At 50.6% G+C, this 18,123-nt stretch overlaps 1 protein-coding gene across 1 annotated transcript; it reads right to left on the bottom strand.

Annotated features, from left to right (window-relative positions):
* Positions 1-688: 688 nt before the first annotated feature.
* Positions 689-13,665, bottom strand: FOXN4 (forkhead box N4). The gene is made up of 10 exons (XM_065692569.1): positions 13,589-13,665; positions 12,981-13,168; positions 4,689-4,852; positions 3,740-3,855; positions 3,522-3,641; positions 3,244-3,371; positions 2,985-3,081; positions 2,690-2,897; positions 1,475-1,858; positions 689-942 (listed from the first exon to the last, which is right to left on the bottom strand). The coding sequence occupies exons 2-10, from the start codon at positions 13,061-13,063 to the stop codon at positions 689-691; spliced, it is 1,554 nt and encodes a 517-aa protein (XP_065548641.1). The 5' UTR covers positions 13,064-13,168; positions 13,589-13,665.
* Between the last annotated feature and the right edge of the window lie 4,458 nt (positions 13,666-18,123).

Here is an 18,123-nt window from a genome sequence, read left to right on the forward strand (position 1 = left end):
GGCATCATTCCTAAAACCTCCTACTTTAACAATTCAGTAGTTCCACTCCCTTCACAGGTAAGGGCTCTGCTTTAAATCCTACATAGAAACGTTCTCTGCTACGGGTTGGATTTTCCACTTTTTAGTATTTTTCCTCCTTTTTTCCTACCTCATAACAATAAATTAACAATAGTTACATCCAAAAAGCGTTAGTGGTGCGAGTGGCTCCAGCACCCGAGCGGTCCTTGTTCAAGGGCAACAGTTATTTGGTACCTTTAGGAAAAGAGATGCAGTGGTGCAGGATCAACCCTTTTGGGCTCCACCTTGGTGCTGCCCTGCCCATTGGGTTGTTGGCTTTTGTGTAAGTGGTGCCCGAACAGCATCCATGTGTAAGTCCGGAGCCCAGCACCCGTTAAGTGCATGTACCTTAACTGGGCTGGTTTTAACCTTTGTTACTTTCTAGTCTGAGACCTTCCACATCCTTTGGGAGAGCTCCCCAGTCCTGCAGCACCAGGGTCCATTCCCCTTCTTCAGCCTTCCAGTGGGTGAAAGCGGTTCCAGTAGTGACAGTTTGGTTTATTTTGGCCCCGTGTGCTGTGTCCCAGGAAACAGCATCTGCAGGAGGAGCTCTCTTATTGCTTTCAGGTTGGATTTTAATGGCTGGGAGCAACTGGCCCCTGTGTTGGAGGTCCCCGGCACGGTGCAAAGCTCAGAGCAGGGCGATGGGTTTGTTGCCCTGGGGGTTCATGTACTGAGCTGCTGCTGCCACGTTGTCCAGCGCGGCGTAGGTGGTGTAAAGGCCGGTGACCTGCACGTCTGAGAAGGAGCGATCGCTGCCGCTGGAGGCAGGCGTGAGGCCCGGGGTGCCCAGGTCACAGTCTGAGAGGTGCAGCGGGGAGGTGCTGAAGGCAGCCAGGGTGTCGAGGCTGAAGCTGTCGTCTTTCATCTCCTCCCATATGTTACCTGGGAAGCAGGAAAGTCTGGTCACAGCAACGCATCCAACCCCCCGGGCACCCCGTGGAGGGGTCGGTCTGTAACATGAGCGCTTTGCTAGCCGCTTAGGACCAGAGCTGCTTGTGGGTGCTGCCAGTTGTAGTGCAAAGGCAGCAGCAACCGTGCTGGTTCCCCCCCAAAATCCTCTGGTTCCAGGAGTGCGGGGCTCTCTGGGCAGCATCTACCCACCCTGTGCTGACCAGAAACCCAGGGGCCGTGCCAAGCTGGGGAAGTTCTTTTACAGAAGGGGAAAACCAAGGGGAAAAGCAGTGCTCCGGATGCAGAGCAGCTGGGTGTCCCTGCTCCCCTCCACTGCAGTGCCAGCACTTGAACCACAAAGGTAGGCTGCTGTGCCACCCAGCACAGGGCAGAAATGCACTGAGGGCCAGGTAAGTCGCACTGCAGCAGCCAGCACCCCAAGTTTTCAGCTCAGTCACATCCCTGGTTATACATTCAGGACATAAATCATGTCCTTCCCCACCCCAGCTTCCTCCTCCTGTACCTTGCAATGCAAAATCCATGATGCTTGGGTCAAGAGCATCCACCTCCGTGTTCATGTCCGCTGTCACGTTCAGGAAGTCCGGCGGCGCGCGTCCCATGGGATGGTGTGGGAGAGGACTGTGGCTCCCATCAGGCAGGGTGTGGAGAGGAGGGCTCTGGGCGGGCGCTGGGGAGTCCGGGGCGATGCGAGCCTGGGGCTGGAGCTGGTGGTGCAGGGGCATGGACTGCAGCGAGAGCGTCATCAGCGGCTGCGGCTGCAGCTGCGCCAGGGACATGCGGCCCTGGGCTGCTGCCATGCGGCTCAGGGCAGAGACCTCGGGCTCGGGCTGCTTGCTGGGCCGCCGGCAGCTCTCGGGTCTGTCGGTGATCAGCTTGTCCAGCTCCTCTGCACGAGCAGTGCCCATTCCCAAGGGACAGAAGAGACAGTTTAACCCGTTTGCCCGAGCAGGGACCAGCCAAAGCATTTCACAAGCGAGCGCAACCCCATGCTCTTGCCATAGAACTGAATGGGCAGCATCTGTCACGTGTGAGAAACGTGGCACAGGTACAGGCTTTGGCTGTGCAGGGAGCCCCTAAACTGAGCTAAAGAAGTGATCACAAGAGACTTAGACTGGCAACTGAGCCATAGAGGCAGAACCGAGCGTCCCCAGCAGGGCTCCTGCTCAGAGGGACGCTCTGAATTCTCTTTGTATCTCAAATGAGATTTGTGTGAGAGACCCCTGACAATTTCAATGGCACTTTTGGTTCTAAACAAAGCAGAATGTGATTTATCCTTGATTGAACGCAGGTTTTGCAGCAAAAACCTCCAGTTGATTTTGCCAATATTAAGCTCCTGCAAGCTGCATGTGTCTTTGTAAATAAGAATGGGAAAGTGAAGGGTGAGTTTTGCAGAGGAGCAGGCAGAAACTGTGTTAAAAAGTGACATTATAACTACTAACAGTGGAGGCAGCGTAACTCCTCGGGTGGTGCTGGGTCTGCTAGCACTGGGGGGAAAAGACAATCCATGGTGAAGCCGAGGACCAGCTCAGTTACCTCCTCCTGCTGCTGGGTCTCACCTCAGGCCAGCAGCAATGAGTTCATTCAGCACAGAGCATGGGGTGTTTCAGCTGAGCAGAGGAGGAGGCTGCTGCAGGGCAGATTCACCCGTCCCTGCTAACCAGCCCTTTGTCCTCTCTTGCCTCTCACACCCATAGCAAAACCCCACCGTGAGCCCTACCTGGGTTAGCCATGCTCCTGTGAATAGCAGCCAGGTCCTTCCGCTTCCACTTCTGCATCTCCTCCTCCATCTTGTCGATCTTGGCCGGGTTGAGAGCCCACAGGCACCCTTTGCGGGAGGTGCCGCTCAGTTTGTTCTCCACCTTCTCAAAGCACTTGTTCAGGGACAGGTTGTGGCGCACGGAGTTCTTCCAGCCATCGGGGGCTGTCTGAAAGGGGCAGGAGGACATCAGTGAAGCGAGCCAGGACCAAAGTACTGGTGAGGACCTGCCTCTGCCCTTTGGGTGCACGCGTACCTTGAAGTAGGGGAAGTGCTCCTTCATGAAGCTGTAGATCTCGCTCACTGGCAGGCTGCCTGTTTTGCTGTTCTTCAGTGCCATGGCGATCAAACAGCTACAGGACAGAGAAACGCAGGAAAGAACAGAGTGCGTGCACTTAGCCATCCTGCTGCCTTCTGGTCTAGCACCCTCAGCCCCATCTCTTCAGGCACAAACAGCTGGCCATGGGGTTACTGCTCACAAGTGCTCAAGAGCTATCTGAGAGCTCTCTACTCACCTGTATGAATAGATGGGCTTGGGGTAATGCTTTGGGTGCAGCTCTTGGGCAGAGTGAGGAGCCAGGCGCGGCTGAGAGTAGTGGGGGTGAGTCCCATAGGATGTGTTGTAGATCGCTGCTGGGTTACACTGTGTGCAGAAGGAAAAGATGGAAAACGATGGATGCAAAATGCCCATGGGTACGTAGCTTTAGGGATATTGTGTTAGTTTTGTTATAAGGGTTCTAGATGTGATCTTGGGAGGTACCTCAAGACATGGACAACAAGCAAATCACAGTACCTGTTGTGTGCTCTGTGCTAGGGCAAACACTTGCTGTGAGTGAGGAGGAGGAGGAGGGAAGAGCTGTTGCTGTGTTTGTAAACCAGGAGACGGCTGCCCACCTACAGCATACTGGCTCATCTGCTGAGATAAAGGCACCAGCTGTGTCAGTCTCAAAGTTACCAACATCTTTGTTAAGAGAAGTGGTGCAACACTAAACCATCAAGGGCTGCTCTTACATTTGTGCCATGTGTTGAAACAGAACTGAGGCCCAGGATTCCCTGTGGAAGGCTGGCCTGGACGTGGATCATGGCTCCAGGTGCTCCTGTCGAGTGCAGATTGTTTGCCACAGGACCTGTTTTGGAGAAAGCAAAGGCAATGAATGTCTGCATGGAAGTGCACTTCAGACAAGAGAGCTGCCATTTACCAGTAAACGCCTTTCACTTGGGCCCAGCTCAGCTCTGGAGTGGATAATCACAGCTCGCTGGCTTTCCATCCCCAAAACCCAGTGTTTCACAATTGGCCAAGATGCCATCAGCTGCTCCTAAGGCTTGTTATGCAGGGAACAAGAGATGAATCTATGCAAGAGTCCGCAGTGCTGCTACACACAGCAGCTTACAAAACAGAAAGCCGCACGTATCCAGCACTACCTGTACTCCAGAAGGGTTTCTGCTCTGAAGAAGGGGATACACTGAGCTCTCTCAGCTCAATGCCTCAGGGCACAAGGGTGTTTGTCTAAAGGATGCTCGCAAGGCAAGGCAGGCGGTCAGTGAACGCATGCTGTAAGTGTGTGAAGCAACCAGGTAGGGGGTCAGTAAGTTACTCTGGATTTTAGCAGGGTTGAAACAAATGACACAGCCTGATTTGCTAATGTCAAAGCTGTGGAAAACCTCTGAAGTGTGAGTCTGGTGCCCAAGTTCACACAAGACACCAGCAGTTACACTGGGCAGACATGCCAGTTGGATCCTAAGGTCTCTTGTCCCTGCCAGGGCTTACTGCCTCTTAGGATGAAGGAAAAAGATTAGGGATGCTCTTATCAGGCAACAACAGGCTCCAGGTCTTTTGACAGAAAGCAAAATGTAGTGCACTTAAGAGGAACTCAGTAACAGGAAAGCTGGCCTGGAGGGGAGGAGGAGGTGGTAGCTGTGTCCGTTTAAAGAGCAGTCATTCAACACCCCGGCAGTTTACCTGTCTGTTGCAGCATCGCGTTCTGGGCACCGAGGCTAAAATCCATCCTCCCACTGGCCATCTGCTGTAACCGAGGGACATCAACAGATGTCAGCCACGACAAGGACTGCAAGTCGCTGGGGAGCTCATCCTCACTCAGCTGGGAGGGCTCAGGAGCCAGGAGCCTGCAGGACAGCAAGAGGGGTGAGCAGGGAGCTGCACTGCTGCATCGCTGCCCCGCTCAGAGCGGGGGTGCCCGGGGTACCAGAGCTCACGTTTTCAGCTGCTCCAGAAGCAGAACTTCACAGAACGAACCTTTCATCGCTGCCATTCCCAGCTATGAGGTTACTGGTACTTAACAAGGAGCCATGAAGTGTGTGGAACAGTTATTAGGGAGGTTTTGGCATACTAAAGGCTCCAAACGCAAAGCCAGTGACTGAATGCACACTCACACCCACCCTGATGTTAGCAGCATGATGAGAGGCTGCTTTGGGGTTAAAGCCCTGGGTTTGACCCATTCTCCGTCCTCCATCTCATGCTTCTGACAGAGTGCATGACACAGAACTGAAATATAGAGATATGTTTAGAACACTCAAAGATTCCTATACGGCCCAAGCTCCCATTACAGAACTATTGTAAATGAAAGGCTAAACTACTTCTACTTATGTTAAACAGTATTACTGAAGTTGTAGGTATCTTAGAATATGTCAGGCAGTTATCATTAGATACCCAAGGTAAACCCAAAGGGATCCAGGTCCAGGAAGACACCTGAGTAACATAGAGAAGAGCACAGCACAGTTGATTGTAGCTGATTTTGCTTTCAAAACAGAGGCTGTCAAGAGCCCTCCCACAGATGCGTGCTACTAACGGGTGCTCGCTGCCAAATGACGGTGCAGGAGCCTTAAATAAATCTGGTCTCTTGCTGAAGCATCTTTTATGGTTTAGGCTACCCTAAATGAGCTCAAAAGAGCAGGGCAGAGCTCCAGCGCCTGACTGCCCAGCAGCTTTCAGCCCCTCTATTCACGACCTCCAGAAACATGTATCCAAGCTCCCTAAGCCATTATCCAGGAGCTCTGGAAAGCAGAGGGTGATTTATTTGTTTGTTAAAAGAGTCTGAAAAGAAGAAAGGGGGGGGGGGCAAGGCTCAAAACACGCGACCAGGAGCCAAAACCTGGAATCCTGGCCAGAAACCATCTCCAAAGCTCTCTCCCAGCCTCCCCTGGTCCCTTTCTCCTACTGTAGTTACAGCACAATAATTAGCATTGCCATGGTTACCGCTCTTCAGTTATTTTGTGAGGCCTGGGACTTAAATACAGAAGAAGCCCATCAGGTGACGGCATTCCCGGCGCGGAGATTGGCTGGATTGGAAGTAAACAGGAGCAGTAAATGATTTGAAAACCGGGCAGGCTCATGTGGTTTGCAACAGTTGGGCCCATTCATGGGGAGCCGATAACCCATTGTGCCGGCAGCAACCGCTGCCCGCCGGCACGTGGCCCCCATTGTTTTGGGGATTCTTGGTTAATTGTTTCCCCAGCGCCCCCCCCCTTCTTCTCCTGCTCTTTCCAACCCTCCCATTAATGTGGCTGAATGGCAGGCGACACACTGCACACATCCCATGCCATCTGGCACCCCGGCCCCTGCCAGTGCTCCCAGGCACCACAGCCCCTGCGACAAACAGCGGGGTCAGATGGGCAGTGAGGGTCAGCGCACGCCTCCTGTCAGGCAATGGATCCACCACATGCCCTCCGCATGGGATGAGCGCATCCATCCCGCACTGCCGTGCCCCGGGAAGCGCGGTGCTGCTCTGCAGCCTTCCCGGCTTTGCACTCATCCTGGGGCTCTTCCCAGAGGTGGGAATGGCTGGTGATGCTCCAGGCACAGCTGGATGCCATCGGAAGCTTCAGCTGCACCTCCCTTACTTGCCAGTGAGCATCATGCAGCGTATCCCGCTCAGCAGCCCCATGATGCTGACCTGCACTGCCAGTCCAAACAGGGACAAGGAAGATGACTGACCTTTTAGGTGATATTAAGTTATTAGAAGCACAGAATCCCAGACAGGTTTGGGTGGAAGGGACCTTAAAGCTCCTCCAGCTCCAACCCCTGCCACGGGCAGGGACCCCTCCCACTGGAGCAGGATGCCCCAAGCGCCTGCGTCCAGCCTGGCCTTGAGCACTGCCAGGGATGGGGCAGCCACAACTCCCTTGGCTTTAAGCAGATGCCAAGATGCAATAATCTAACACCAGGACAAATGTGTGAGCCCTCTCTTCTTCCAAGACAAAGACATTTCCTTCCCTTCCCCACCCTAGCACATCTGAATTTGGGTTTACAGCGCTTTTAAAACCAGCTCTGGCTGCCCACTCACTCCTTTTTATTTTGAATGGATTTTTTAGCTGTCAGAGTAACTGTTTTCAGGAATAACGGAGGAAAAAAGAAGAGTCTATTGAATCAGAATGAAACATTTCACGTTTAAGGATTATTCTTCGGGTTGTTTTCAAAACCAATGTTGAAATTTCATGTCTTAAAGAAGGTGAAACTACTTAAAGTATGTCCAGGGGGTTTACATGCCCAGGTATATTCTGCAGCATAAACCCAGCTTATCTCCCACTGCACAGCCTCAATGTGTGCCCTGCTTTTAGTGACGGAATGCTAACCTAGCTGCCTCGGGACAGAGCTGTGCACAGGCATACCTAACACTTGCATCTCATAGGGTTCAATGTCCCTGCTCTCAAAAGCTGCCTGCACCAGGACAGCTGCAGGTGGATCAGTAGAATAGAATCATAGAATGATGCTGTGATATCCCATGGACTCGGACTGTGCCCCCCTCCACCGCCCTTTCCGTCTCACGTTCGAGGGCAAACTTCAGGAGTCAGAGCTCCTGCCTTTGGACGGGTGTTCACAGCCCCTGGCACAATGGGGCACTGTAGTAAAAGCAGCTCTTTCCTTTCAGAGCATGTAAATGAGACAAATAGCGATAGGCTGTAAGGAATGCACTCACCAAACCCCTCCCCAGCTGCACATTCCCCAGGGCTGCCTGGTGCATGGGCTGAGCCAGGAACCCCCGGGCAGACAAGGTGGCAGTGACCCCAAGGGCGCTGCAAGCATGGCGTCGTGTATAAAGGTGCGATGAAATGATGCAGCTTGGGTTTCACCCTGCTCCTTTCAAACCCCTGCAGGAAACCACGCTTGTTTCTGTGCTTCTGTCCTAGAAAGGCACCTGCAGAGTAAGAATCCACGTGATGCTGAGGGTTTGAGCCCCAGTTCTTCTCTTCGCATCAGAGGAGGTACCCCTGAGCTATGGCAGGTATGATACAGAAACGCTCAGTGGCAGCACGAGTCTGCTAGCTGCTCTAACACACACTATCCAAAATATCCATCCAGTCCATTCCTGCCATTACCCTGTGGGACTCTGCAACTAACTTCAGGGCCGAATTTGGATCTGTACTCATAGAGGTAGCTTTACCATCTTTTCTTACATTGAGCTGGATCTAAGGTTCATCACCACTGTGAATGCAAACTATCCACTTCTGCATCAGCAAACACCTTGGTGTGGCAAATTTGTCACTGGAGACTACAGGGACTGTGTCTTCAACAGCATCATAGGTTAATCTGCCAAGCAAGTGTGCTAACACTAAAGGACAGCTCAGCAGTGACAAGCACACTTCATCTCCAGACAGTTTAACCAGTAAGTGGGTGTTTCAGTTTATGGACTATCTGTATTTATCTGTTACCATTGCAGCACTTACATCTGAGCTTTTGCCTGTGCTTAATACAACCTACCAACAAGCAGAAGCAGATTAGGAGTGACACCTGAACGGGAAGTGTCCTAAGAAAACCTCTTCCTGAAGTGGTGATGAGCACCTGGTTTCTTTTGCCTGGGGTTACACAATGTCCTCAGATCAAGCACAGTGATTTATCGTATGAAAAACACCACAAGGAAAACATGCGTTTTGTGACTCTCCATCTGTCTCCATGGGGAGAAGCATTCCCTGTTTTACTGAGGGAGTCAACCTCACCATCCCCTTCTGCTCTGCCTCTTCTCTCTATGCACTTCTCTTCCCATTTTCCTCCCTTGCAGGTGCTTTCACTCACTCTAGGGTCTGCCTCCTGCCTCTCTCCTCCCTGGGTCTGCACCAGCTCCTCTCCTGCTCCAGCCAGCAGCTCACCCTGCTTTTGGTCTGCAAGTCCTCTTTGCCTCTTGAAGGCACACCACCCATCCAGCCCCAAGCCAGCACACCTTTCTCTTCCCTTTCTTTAGGTTCTTTGAGTAATTTCTGGCCTGGCTGGGTTTGGCTTTGGCAAATGCAGCTGGGATGTGACTCTACAAGCTGGTTTGCTATAAAAAAAACCAAACAAACCAACGACAACATAAACCTGGGACTGACATCAATGTAAGCTTCTCCTCAATGTGTTGAAGCATAAAGCACCACAGGAATGTTTTCTATTAAATGAGCATTATCTACCTGGGAAGCTGATTTTTCCTTTAACATTGCTTCAGCTGCTGTCTGTTAACACTGAGCTGATTCACCTGCTTGTGATTGCTGTAGTTCTTTACCCCAGGGTAAAGGGAATATAAGCCACACTAACCTTTGGGTTGCACTGTTGTAAGAGCCTATTTCAAGTGCATGACTGGCTGCTGTGGTCATGTAGCAATTCTGCTTTCTGCACCGATGAGATTAAGATGGGTAAGAAGAGCAGTGCTACAGGAGTGCTGAGGAGTTCCTTTTCTGTGTCCATGCTTTGAATGGGAGGTCAAGCCCTGCTTAAGAGGTAAGATGTGAAATGGTGAGTCTGGGAAGCAAGACTTTGCCTGGGTATGGACCTGTCCTCCCCGTCTGTGCCTGCAACTGCAGGACAGTTTGAGGAGCAAGAGCCACAATGTTTTATTAACAGTGCCCAGCACGTTGCAGGAGCTGCATAGGAAACAGTTGAGTTAATCCACTTAAATCAATCCACAGTGGCCTGAGTTTGGCTGGTTCCTAAGAGGTTTCTCATGTGTATTTAAAGGATGAAGCAGCTACTGTGGTGGAACTCCTCGGGCACAAGGAGCCATGGTCCCGATCCCTGTCAGACACACATGGTGTCAAGGGAATGGACCCTGGCACGGTCTATGAGAACAGTTATGGGTTTGTCAGTTATGCATTTGGAGCCTTTTGGCTGCAGGAGTCTCCTTCAGGCAAACCCCCAGCCCCACTGGGGACAGAACCACTCAGGAGAGCTAAAATGTACCATGTGCTGTAAGGATAAAGACTCCCTGCCTTTTCCACCACCATAATGCAGTCACATCCTAATTACATGAACTACAGCAGCTGCATGTCCGTATCTTGCTTCTTAGTGTATGATTTTATGCTCAACTTTGCTATCGTGATTATTACAGTGAAAAACTAATCAGATTATCTGAAGAGCTAATGAACACAGACCGGTTTGTGAAGAACTAAAAGGGGCTATTAAAATGGAGTAAAGGAGGATGTAATTTACTTGTATGTTAAATGGTTAATGACTGAGTAACACCTTTTGATCACAAAAGATATCCATTTAAAAGTTAATTCCTGTTTAATAAGTATAGAAAGTCTGTTGCAAGGCCTTCAAAACACTACGTAAGTCTTCTATCAACTGGAAATACATAGTAATATAAAAACCATAGAGATGGGGTTCTTACACAAACTATTGAGCTGCAAAACATGAAGTTAATTTATCTTGATTTAGGGTTAGCTTTACACCTGAAGTAATGCTATTTCTTCAAGCAGAATTCTGCATTTTAGTTACTACTTTCAAAATATAGATGCCACACTGTTACCTGAAGTGACGATTTTCTTCCTTAAATTCAGATTTTCATATATGCCAAATAATCAATAGCAAGTTACTGCCTCCCTTCTAACAGCCTGTTTTTCAGGTCATGATTTATTATACAATATGCAATAAGCCACATGTAACTGTACCTAGTTTGGGAATGGGATGGTCCCTAAGATAAATAAGTACATTAAATCAAACTAGACTGTGAAGGGATAGAGTACAGATTTCAATGAAAACTATTGCTTGAAGACCACAGTGTGTTACAGTTCTCTACTTTTATTCCCTAAAAGGCAAAATGAAATCATTGGAAACATTTGTCACTACAAGAATCATGAAAATGCTGAAGGTTGGGGTATTTACACTGCAATATGAAGTATTACTTGGTGCTAGTAGCCAGGCAGTGGCAGTGCCATAAACCCATAACATCAGAGGAGGTATGATGGCTCTTAAGCATTCCCGGACATCAAGGTGATCTGTAGCCCACAGCTAGAAGAGATCTCAGTCTAAAATCGTTTTACTGCAGTACAAATAGTCCCTGGACTTTTCATAGCAGTCTAATCCTCATTGCTACTCTATGCGCTACATCAAACGTATTACAGATGCTTTGGATCCCCGGAGTTCAAAGATCTGATAAAATCAGGGATTTTTTCTTTTCCTCATAGGTTTAAAAAACAAATACAATCACTAAAATCCCCCGCTTTCAAACTGTACCCATGAAAACCTCTTCGTATTCTCCCGTTTGATCCCCTGCTTACATGCCCATGCGCTCCCTCCCTCTTCAGAGCTTCCTCCTGCACTCCTGCAGGAAAGCCTGGTCTCCTCCAAGTCCAACTGTCCCATTGAAAGATTCCAAGTGAGACAGAAGAGTATTCTCAGCACAGCCCCAGCCTCCCACTCACTAATTGGAGGCCATTCCCCATTTTGTGGAGCCTTGATGCTCCCCCATGGAGCACTCAGGATTGTGGGTTCCAGTCTTGGACTGTGGTGACAGCAGGAGAGTAAACAGAGCTGATAGAATTTGACAGGTCTATTCTTTCCTTAAAATCATTCAGTCTAAAAGATTTTCTTTTACATAATCCAAAGTGTTTTCTCATGAAGCAGGACAAATGCTGCTCTGCATTTATGGTGCAGTTCAGATTTTATGCGTCTTTATCAGAATTTGCCACTATTAAATGAGGTCAAAACATTCATTTTAAAGCTGCGTTAAAGAAGTCGCAAGTGGAGGGGGGAAAAAGCTGTAGAGAACTGGGATCTTTCAGCGCAAAACGGTCAGCAGAGGATTGAAAGTCGTTTTTAAAAGCAGCTGAATTCTGGGGGAAAGAAGAAACTCTCGGAATCCTGTATTGGCAGCAAGCTAAATCCTGACTTTCCTCCCAAAAAGAGAGGGGTTTTTCTGCAGCTATGAGTTAAAGAATAGTTCTCTCCATTAAAAGGGTCTTTGTTAAGGTGGGACGTTCTTCAGGGCACTGAGGCTCCAGACTTGTATTTAAGTACCCAGAGCCTCTCTCCTACAGCCCCTTCATTAAATACGGCATCATTTCTTTACAAATATTGACACAGCCAACAGCAACGCCTGGAGCAAGCAGGGCTTTAGGAAACAGCAAAACAGGGCTCCACAACCCGCGTGCCACAGGGGCTGCCCAGAGTATAACAAATCACTTGTTGAGCTGCGAGAGGCTGCGGGGCAGGGTTTGCATCTTGAGCAGAGGGAGGCTGATAGAAGAATACCTGCAGCGGAGCACTGCTACCCATGGGAATGGGTGAGAACACCCCCAGGCTGGGGGGCGAGGTGATAATCTCTCATTCCTCACATTAAAGCAAGCAAATACAGTTGTTATTTTACTATGGGAGCTGGGCTGTGTTCTGCTCTTCTGTATTGGAACGTTCACCATGTGAAGAGTTGTAACCCAGGTTAACCCAGTGCACTGTAATTCATGCACAGCTACCCCGTGACTCCCAGCAACACTTCCAAATGGTATCAGACACATAGGTACAGGTAAGTTATCGAAGGCTGCTGGCAAACCCAGCTTTGCTCCCACTCATCTTACAAGGCACGTCAGTGCTTTGGAGCACTACAGGAGTGCTTGTTTTAACAGAAAGCTCTTCTGGTGTCTATCACTCTCGATTTAGTCTCTCCGTGACTGCTTCATAGTAATGCAAAATGGGATCTGAAAGGAACGTCTCAGTAATTGTTAGTTAAGAGGAATATCCCTCTCTGGCAACACTCATACAGTTGAGAGAGTTTGCTGGGAGGTCAACCCAAGGCTCTGAAGGTGCATTTATCCAACATAGTTTAGCATCAGAACACTTCAAGCAGGAATGCTTCTATACAAGTAATGCATTGTAACAGGTCAGCAGCTTAGAAATGCAATTCAGAGGGGAGAAATAATGCAGTAAGCTTTAAAAAGAAGGGGGAAAAGTTGATTTCTACGTGCTAAGGAAGTTTTTAGGAAATAATGGGGAAACAACATCAGTTCTCAGTGCCAGCGCAGCGTGTATTGTTGAGATCGGTAAAAGCCTCACCTGTACTCCTGTGGAGGGTGGTGGTTTTGCCCTGAATTCCTAAGCATTCCTGACATTATGGACGGGATATCGCTCTCTATCATCTCCTTGGCACGGACAGGGAAACCGAAGGAAGCTGTTCGGGCAGCAGTAGCTATCCAGCACTTCAGCAACGGCGGGCGACCACGAATCCCAGCTGGAAGCCCGGGCTGTAGGGAAGGAAAGCCCAGCTTCCATCACCTTGCCCTGCAGGTGCCCTGGGCTTACTTGGACCAGGCAATGCAGTGAAACGTTTCAGGGAAGGAGGAAGTATCCAAAGCTCCAAATGGGAACCTTGCCCCGCTGAAGAGAGCAACGGAGGGAGCAAAGGGGCTGTCGGTACCGGAGCCGCGGAGTCAGCTGGGACACACGCACCCGGTCTGGTGGCCGCTCTTAAGCGCCCCAAAAGCGCTTGGGATGCGCAAGCCGCGGAGCCGTGCCGCGGTCCAGGCCACCCCGGGGAGAGGGCAGCCCGGGAACCGAACCCGGCACCTCCGGACCTGCCCCGGGGCGCCCCCGAGCCCTCCGCGGCGGCGGCCCCGGCGCATCCCCGCTCCCCGCGCCCCGGCCTGCCCGCGCCTTGCACCAACCTGCGGGCCGGGGCCCGGGGGCCCAGCCGGAGCTCCGCGCTGCGGCCCGGCGCGGCGGGGCTGGCGTCCCTCCGAGGGGCACGGGGGAGCGGCGAGGGGCCGGCGGCGGCGCGGAGCCGCGGCGAGTCCCGGCGGGGCCGGGCTCCAGCCCGGGTTTAAATTTCCCTCTCAGGAGCTGTCCAGCCTGGAGCATGCGCGGCCGGGGCCGCCCGCGGGGTCAGGCCCGGGGCAGGGCCGGGGGAAGCGCCGCGTTGCCCCGGTCCCGCCCCGCCGGCGCCCGGGGGACCGGGCTGTGGGGAGGGCGCGCGGGGGGCGTAAGGGGAAAATGGCCCCGAAATGGGGAGAGAAGCCCGAAGGAGCCCAACTTCGAGCAACTTTCCGGCGAGGGGGAGGGGGCCCGCCCGGCGTTCGAACGGTTGGAGCGCGGGGGGAGCGAACGCGGGGGGGGGGGTGCAGCGCCTCAGAGGGGCCCCGCGGCCGGGGCCCGCTGCCCCGCGGCGAGCGTGAGGAGGCAGCGCCCGGGCCCGCCTCTCCCCGCCCGGCGCCGGCGCTCGCGTTCCCCGCCGCTGAGCCCGCCGCTGCCCGGGGCCGGCTCCTCCGCGGGAAGGTGCCCGGGAGCGGGCGGCAGCCGCCTCCTTCAGGCGGGCGCGGAGAGGGGCAGAGCATGGCGGGGGGCCGGGGGTGAGGGGGAGACGGGTCCCGGGCCCCTAGAGCGGGCAGGGGAGAGGGGCCTGCCCCGCCGTGGGACCCCGGGTGGTGGGGCTGGGGGTGCAAGGTGGAGGGGAGGGCGCCTGGTGGACGTGGGCGCCTCTGTTTAGGTAAGGGCATACACGAAGTGAGTGTTTAATAGGCGAGTTCGCTCTGACCTTCGTGCCTCTGCTTCCTCTTTCGCCAGAGGCTTCTTAAGCGTGGTGCGCCCATCAGATAGAGGAGTCCGACAGCACAGGAGTGCGTTACAGGCAGCCTTACCCCCAAGTGCCAGAAGGACAGGAGTGAAATGGCTCAATGGAGGTCAGACCCGTGCCAGCGAGGGTCAGCCACAGACTCCGCTGCCCTGGGCTCACTGGGTTTGTAAGACCCGATTTTTCTCCCTGTAAGCCCATCATCAGAACAGGCCCCAGCCTGATTCGTCATCAAAGGTGGCCTCTGTAGAGGAGCGGTGTGAAATCGGTGATGGAAGCAGCTGATATGGACTCTGCATAGCAAGGCATAAATACGGAAATCACAGAATCCCAGCCTGGTTTGGGTTGAAGGGACCTTAAAGCTCCTCCAGCTCCAACCACGGGCAGGGACCCCTTCCACTGGAGCAGCTTGCTCCAAGCCCCTGTGTCCAACCTGGCCTTGAGCACTGCCAGGGATGGGGCAGCCACAGCTTCTCTGGGCACCCTGTGCCAGCGCCTCAGCACCCTCACAGGGAAGAGCTTCTGCCTAAGAGCTCAGCTCAGCCTCCCCTCGGGCAGGTTCAAGCCATTCCCCTTGGCCTGTCCCTACAGGCCCTTGTCCAAAGTCCCTCTCCAGGTTTCCTGTAGCTCTTTTAGGTATTGGAAGGTTCCTGTAAGATCTCCCTGGAGCCTTCTCAAATGAAATCTAAATACTTTCAATAAACTTTCAGAATGAAAACCCAGAAGACTTACAAGGACTCTATGTCCTTCAGCTTGACGGTTTACCACGCGATACAGAGGGAGTGGAACATGAAGACTGGGGAGATCTTTTCTTCCACTCTTAATGAGAATCTGTTCACTTTGATGAGCATCAAATCTCTCGCTGTTAATTATTGTCAATAGAAAGAGTGATCAATACTTCTCGGCATCAAGGCCTATACCAAGCACATCTGGAGAACCAAAAGCAGAACAAAAGAAGAAGTCATAGCGGTGCCCGTGCCTAAGCACAGAGTTTGCCCAGCTGCAAGTGTTCCCTTAGTTACAGCAGTAGGTTTTGCTGGGTTTTGTAACTTACTCCAAGTTCATCTTACCCTCATTACATGCTTACCTTGAAACTTGAAAAATGCCACTTTTTAAAGTGCATTCCTGGAGCTTAATGTTTGCAGGGGGGGCAAAGATAAAGCAGGCCAAGGCTTTGAGACCTGCACAGAATCTGCTCGAGCCATTGTGTTGGACTTTCCGCTTGGCTGGTTTCCTTGTCCCAGCACATTCAGGGCACAGATTCCCTTCTCTCAGTCAGGTGATTTGCATACCTCCTGCCTGGAGGGGCCAGATTATAACAGGTAGAGTCTGAGGGTGGTTTATACCCATCCTGCTCACTGGGGGAGCTTAGACTGAAATGTGAAGGGATAAAGATCTTAGCCTCTGCGCACACTTGGAAGACTGCATAGCAAGTTGCAACAAGGGAAGTTCTGCTTCGTTATTAGGAGGAAAGTTTTCCCAATGAAGGTAGTCGACCACTGCAGCAGGGCACAGAGGGGTGGTGGGTCTCTGCCCTTGGAGACGCTTAGAATTTGGCTGCCCTCCCCTTGCTTTGGGCAGAGGTTTGGAGCAGGGACCTCTTGAAGTCCCTTCCAACCTAAATTACTCCCTGACCCCGTAACAGGGACGTGCAGTATTCCTTGGGAAACATGCACATGGGTATTTGCAGGCTAGGTTTGGTGATTTGAGCAGAGCAAGTGGTGGAGTCTGCCAGCTACCAGCTAAAACACTGCTAAAATTCCCAAGCAGTTTTGAACAGTTTCCTCACTATCAGTTGCCCTAAGAAGTCACCGTGCGTGATTTTATTGTTACTTCCATATATTTAGGGGGAATTCTTTGACTGTTCTGGGTTATGTGGGAAGCTGGAATCCAGGGAGGCTGCAAATATATTTGACATACAGAGATTGACTGTAGCCAATTCTTCTTGTTTTAGGTGTTTTCTCACCAGTTAATGTTACACTGGAGACATTGTGGGAACAGCAGGAGCAGGAACATCAGTATGTATTGTTTTGTACATGCACTAGCTAAGTTTCTTTACTTGAATTAAAATGTGATTTCATATTTATTATTATTTAATATTCTAAACATTAATTTATAGGCTTGTCTAAGTGAAGGACTAGGGCAAGTTCACCTGACACAGCTGAGGTTATTTTTACAGTGAATGTTAGGAGAGAAATGTGTATTAGGTATTTGTATTCATCCAGTTTCTATCTAATTTATTTTGGTGGCATGTAAAATCACATGTGGCTTTTAAGAGAACATAATGTTCAGCAATTAAATTCTTCCTTTCTTTGGAGTGACTAATTGGTAGCAAATAAATAATGCAATGAAACAACAGAGGCAAAAGAGGCATTTGCTTTATGAAGGCATTGGCTTTCTTGTGTGTGAATTTCTCCTAGATGATCTCCAGTTTCTATAGGCTATCATTTAAACTGCAGTAGCTTCCTTTGGGTGATGAACTGATTTCATTTCACTGCCAGCTGAGGTCATCATAAAACAAGTTTGGTTTCTTTCCCACATTCTCAAGTGTGCTTTAGGAGACAAGGAGAGAAAAGCAAGGGAGACTTGAACCCTCAAAAGCAGAAATCTATGAGAACTCTGTGAAGGCCTCAGTGTTCCATTTATTTAGGGTGTAAAATCAGATTCTTCCCCCACCTCAGACCAGTTTGGATGGGGACTTGTGTTTCTATGCAGAACCCAGCATGGCTGGAAAGCAGTTTTGTGTTTACTCATCGTCTGTTCTGTTAAAGGACATGTGTGTGTCCTGACCCTGGATCTTATTCCTCACTTTGTAGTTTTCATGCTTCTTCTGCTGAGTATCTAAAATGTGTGGAGGAAATGATGATGTGAATTAAGATCAGTGCCCTCTCTTTAGTGAAATGGGGGCTCTAAATGCAGGTAGCACTTCTTAAAAAGGAATCATTTCCTTGCACTCTTCAATCCAGCTTCATTTTATGTGACAGAGTGGATTCTTTAGCTCTTCCTTATTTACTCAGTGCCTTTAAATTCATCCCTTCGTTCTCCTTAGTACAAGAGTGAAATATTCTATGTACATTTTAAACTGCGACTTCCTCATGCAATTTCTCAGTCCTTGAACAAGATGGGAAGTTAAACCTCATCCCCCTACAGTGCCCAGATTGTCTGTTTCTGTTTGTATTCTTCCCCTCAGAACCAAAAGGCAGCTATTTTAATTACCCAAAGGTTCTTTTCCTGAGACATTTTGTGTTTGTATCTGAATGAAGCTCCTATGCAAGTGGATTCTGTACATCCCTTTTTAACAGAGGGAACTTCACAGCTCCCTCCTCTCATCACAATGCAAAAGCTTTGACCGTTTCTTTTTCATTTTAGAATACTGTATCGTAACAAATTATACTTAAAAATCATTTGGTGTGAAATTGCAGATTAATCCCATGGGGATGGGGGTTTAGTGCTCCACTGGCCACTTGGGAGCATACAGATGGTGAATCTGAGGTTTACAAAAGGCACAATCACTGATTACATGCATGGATGTAACGGACAAAAAGGCTTTCCTCATGCTAAGGTACAGAAGAGACACTGGAGGTCCTAGTGCCTGGCTTGGGCAGGAAAAGCTACACTTTAAAATGCCTTTAC

Source organism: Lathamus discolor, chromosome 12, assembly GCF_037157495.1.
Source record: "Lathamus discolor isolate bLatDis1 chromosome 12, bLatDis1.hap1, whole genome shotgun sequence".
NCBI classification, from domain to species: Eukaryota; Metazoa; Chordata; class Aves; order Psittaciformes; family Psittacidae; genus Lathamus; species Lathamus discolor.

Excerpts from the sequence above, each read along its gene's own strand:
- FOXN4 (XM_065692569.1), bottom strand. The coding sequence starts at position 13,063 with ATGATAGAGAGCGATATCCCGTCCATAATGTCAGGAATGCTTAGGAAT. Across the intron at positions 3,642-3,739 it reads TTTCAACACATGGCACAAAT|ATGAGCCAGTATGCTGTAGG; the intron begins GTAAGAGCAGCC and ends TTATCTCAGCAG. Across the intron at positions 2,898-2,984 it reads AGCACTTCCCCTACTTCAAG|ACAGCCCCCGATGGCTGGAA; the intron begins GTACGCGTGCAC and ends TGCCCCTTTCAG.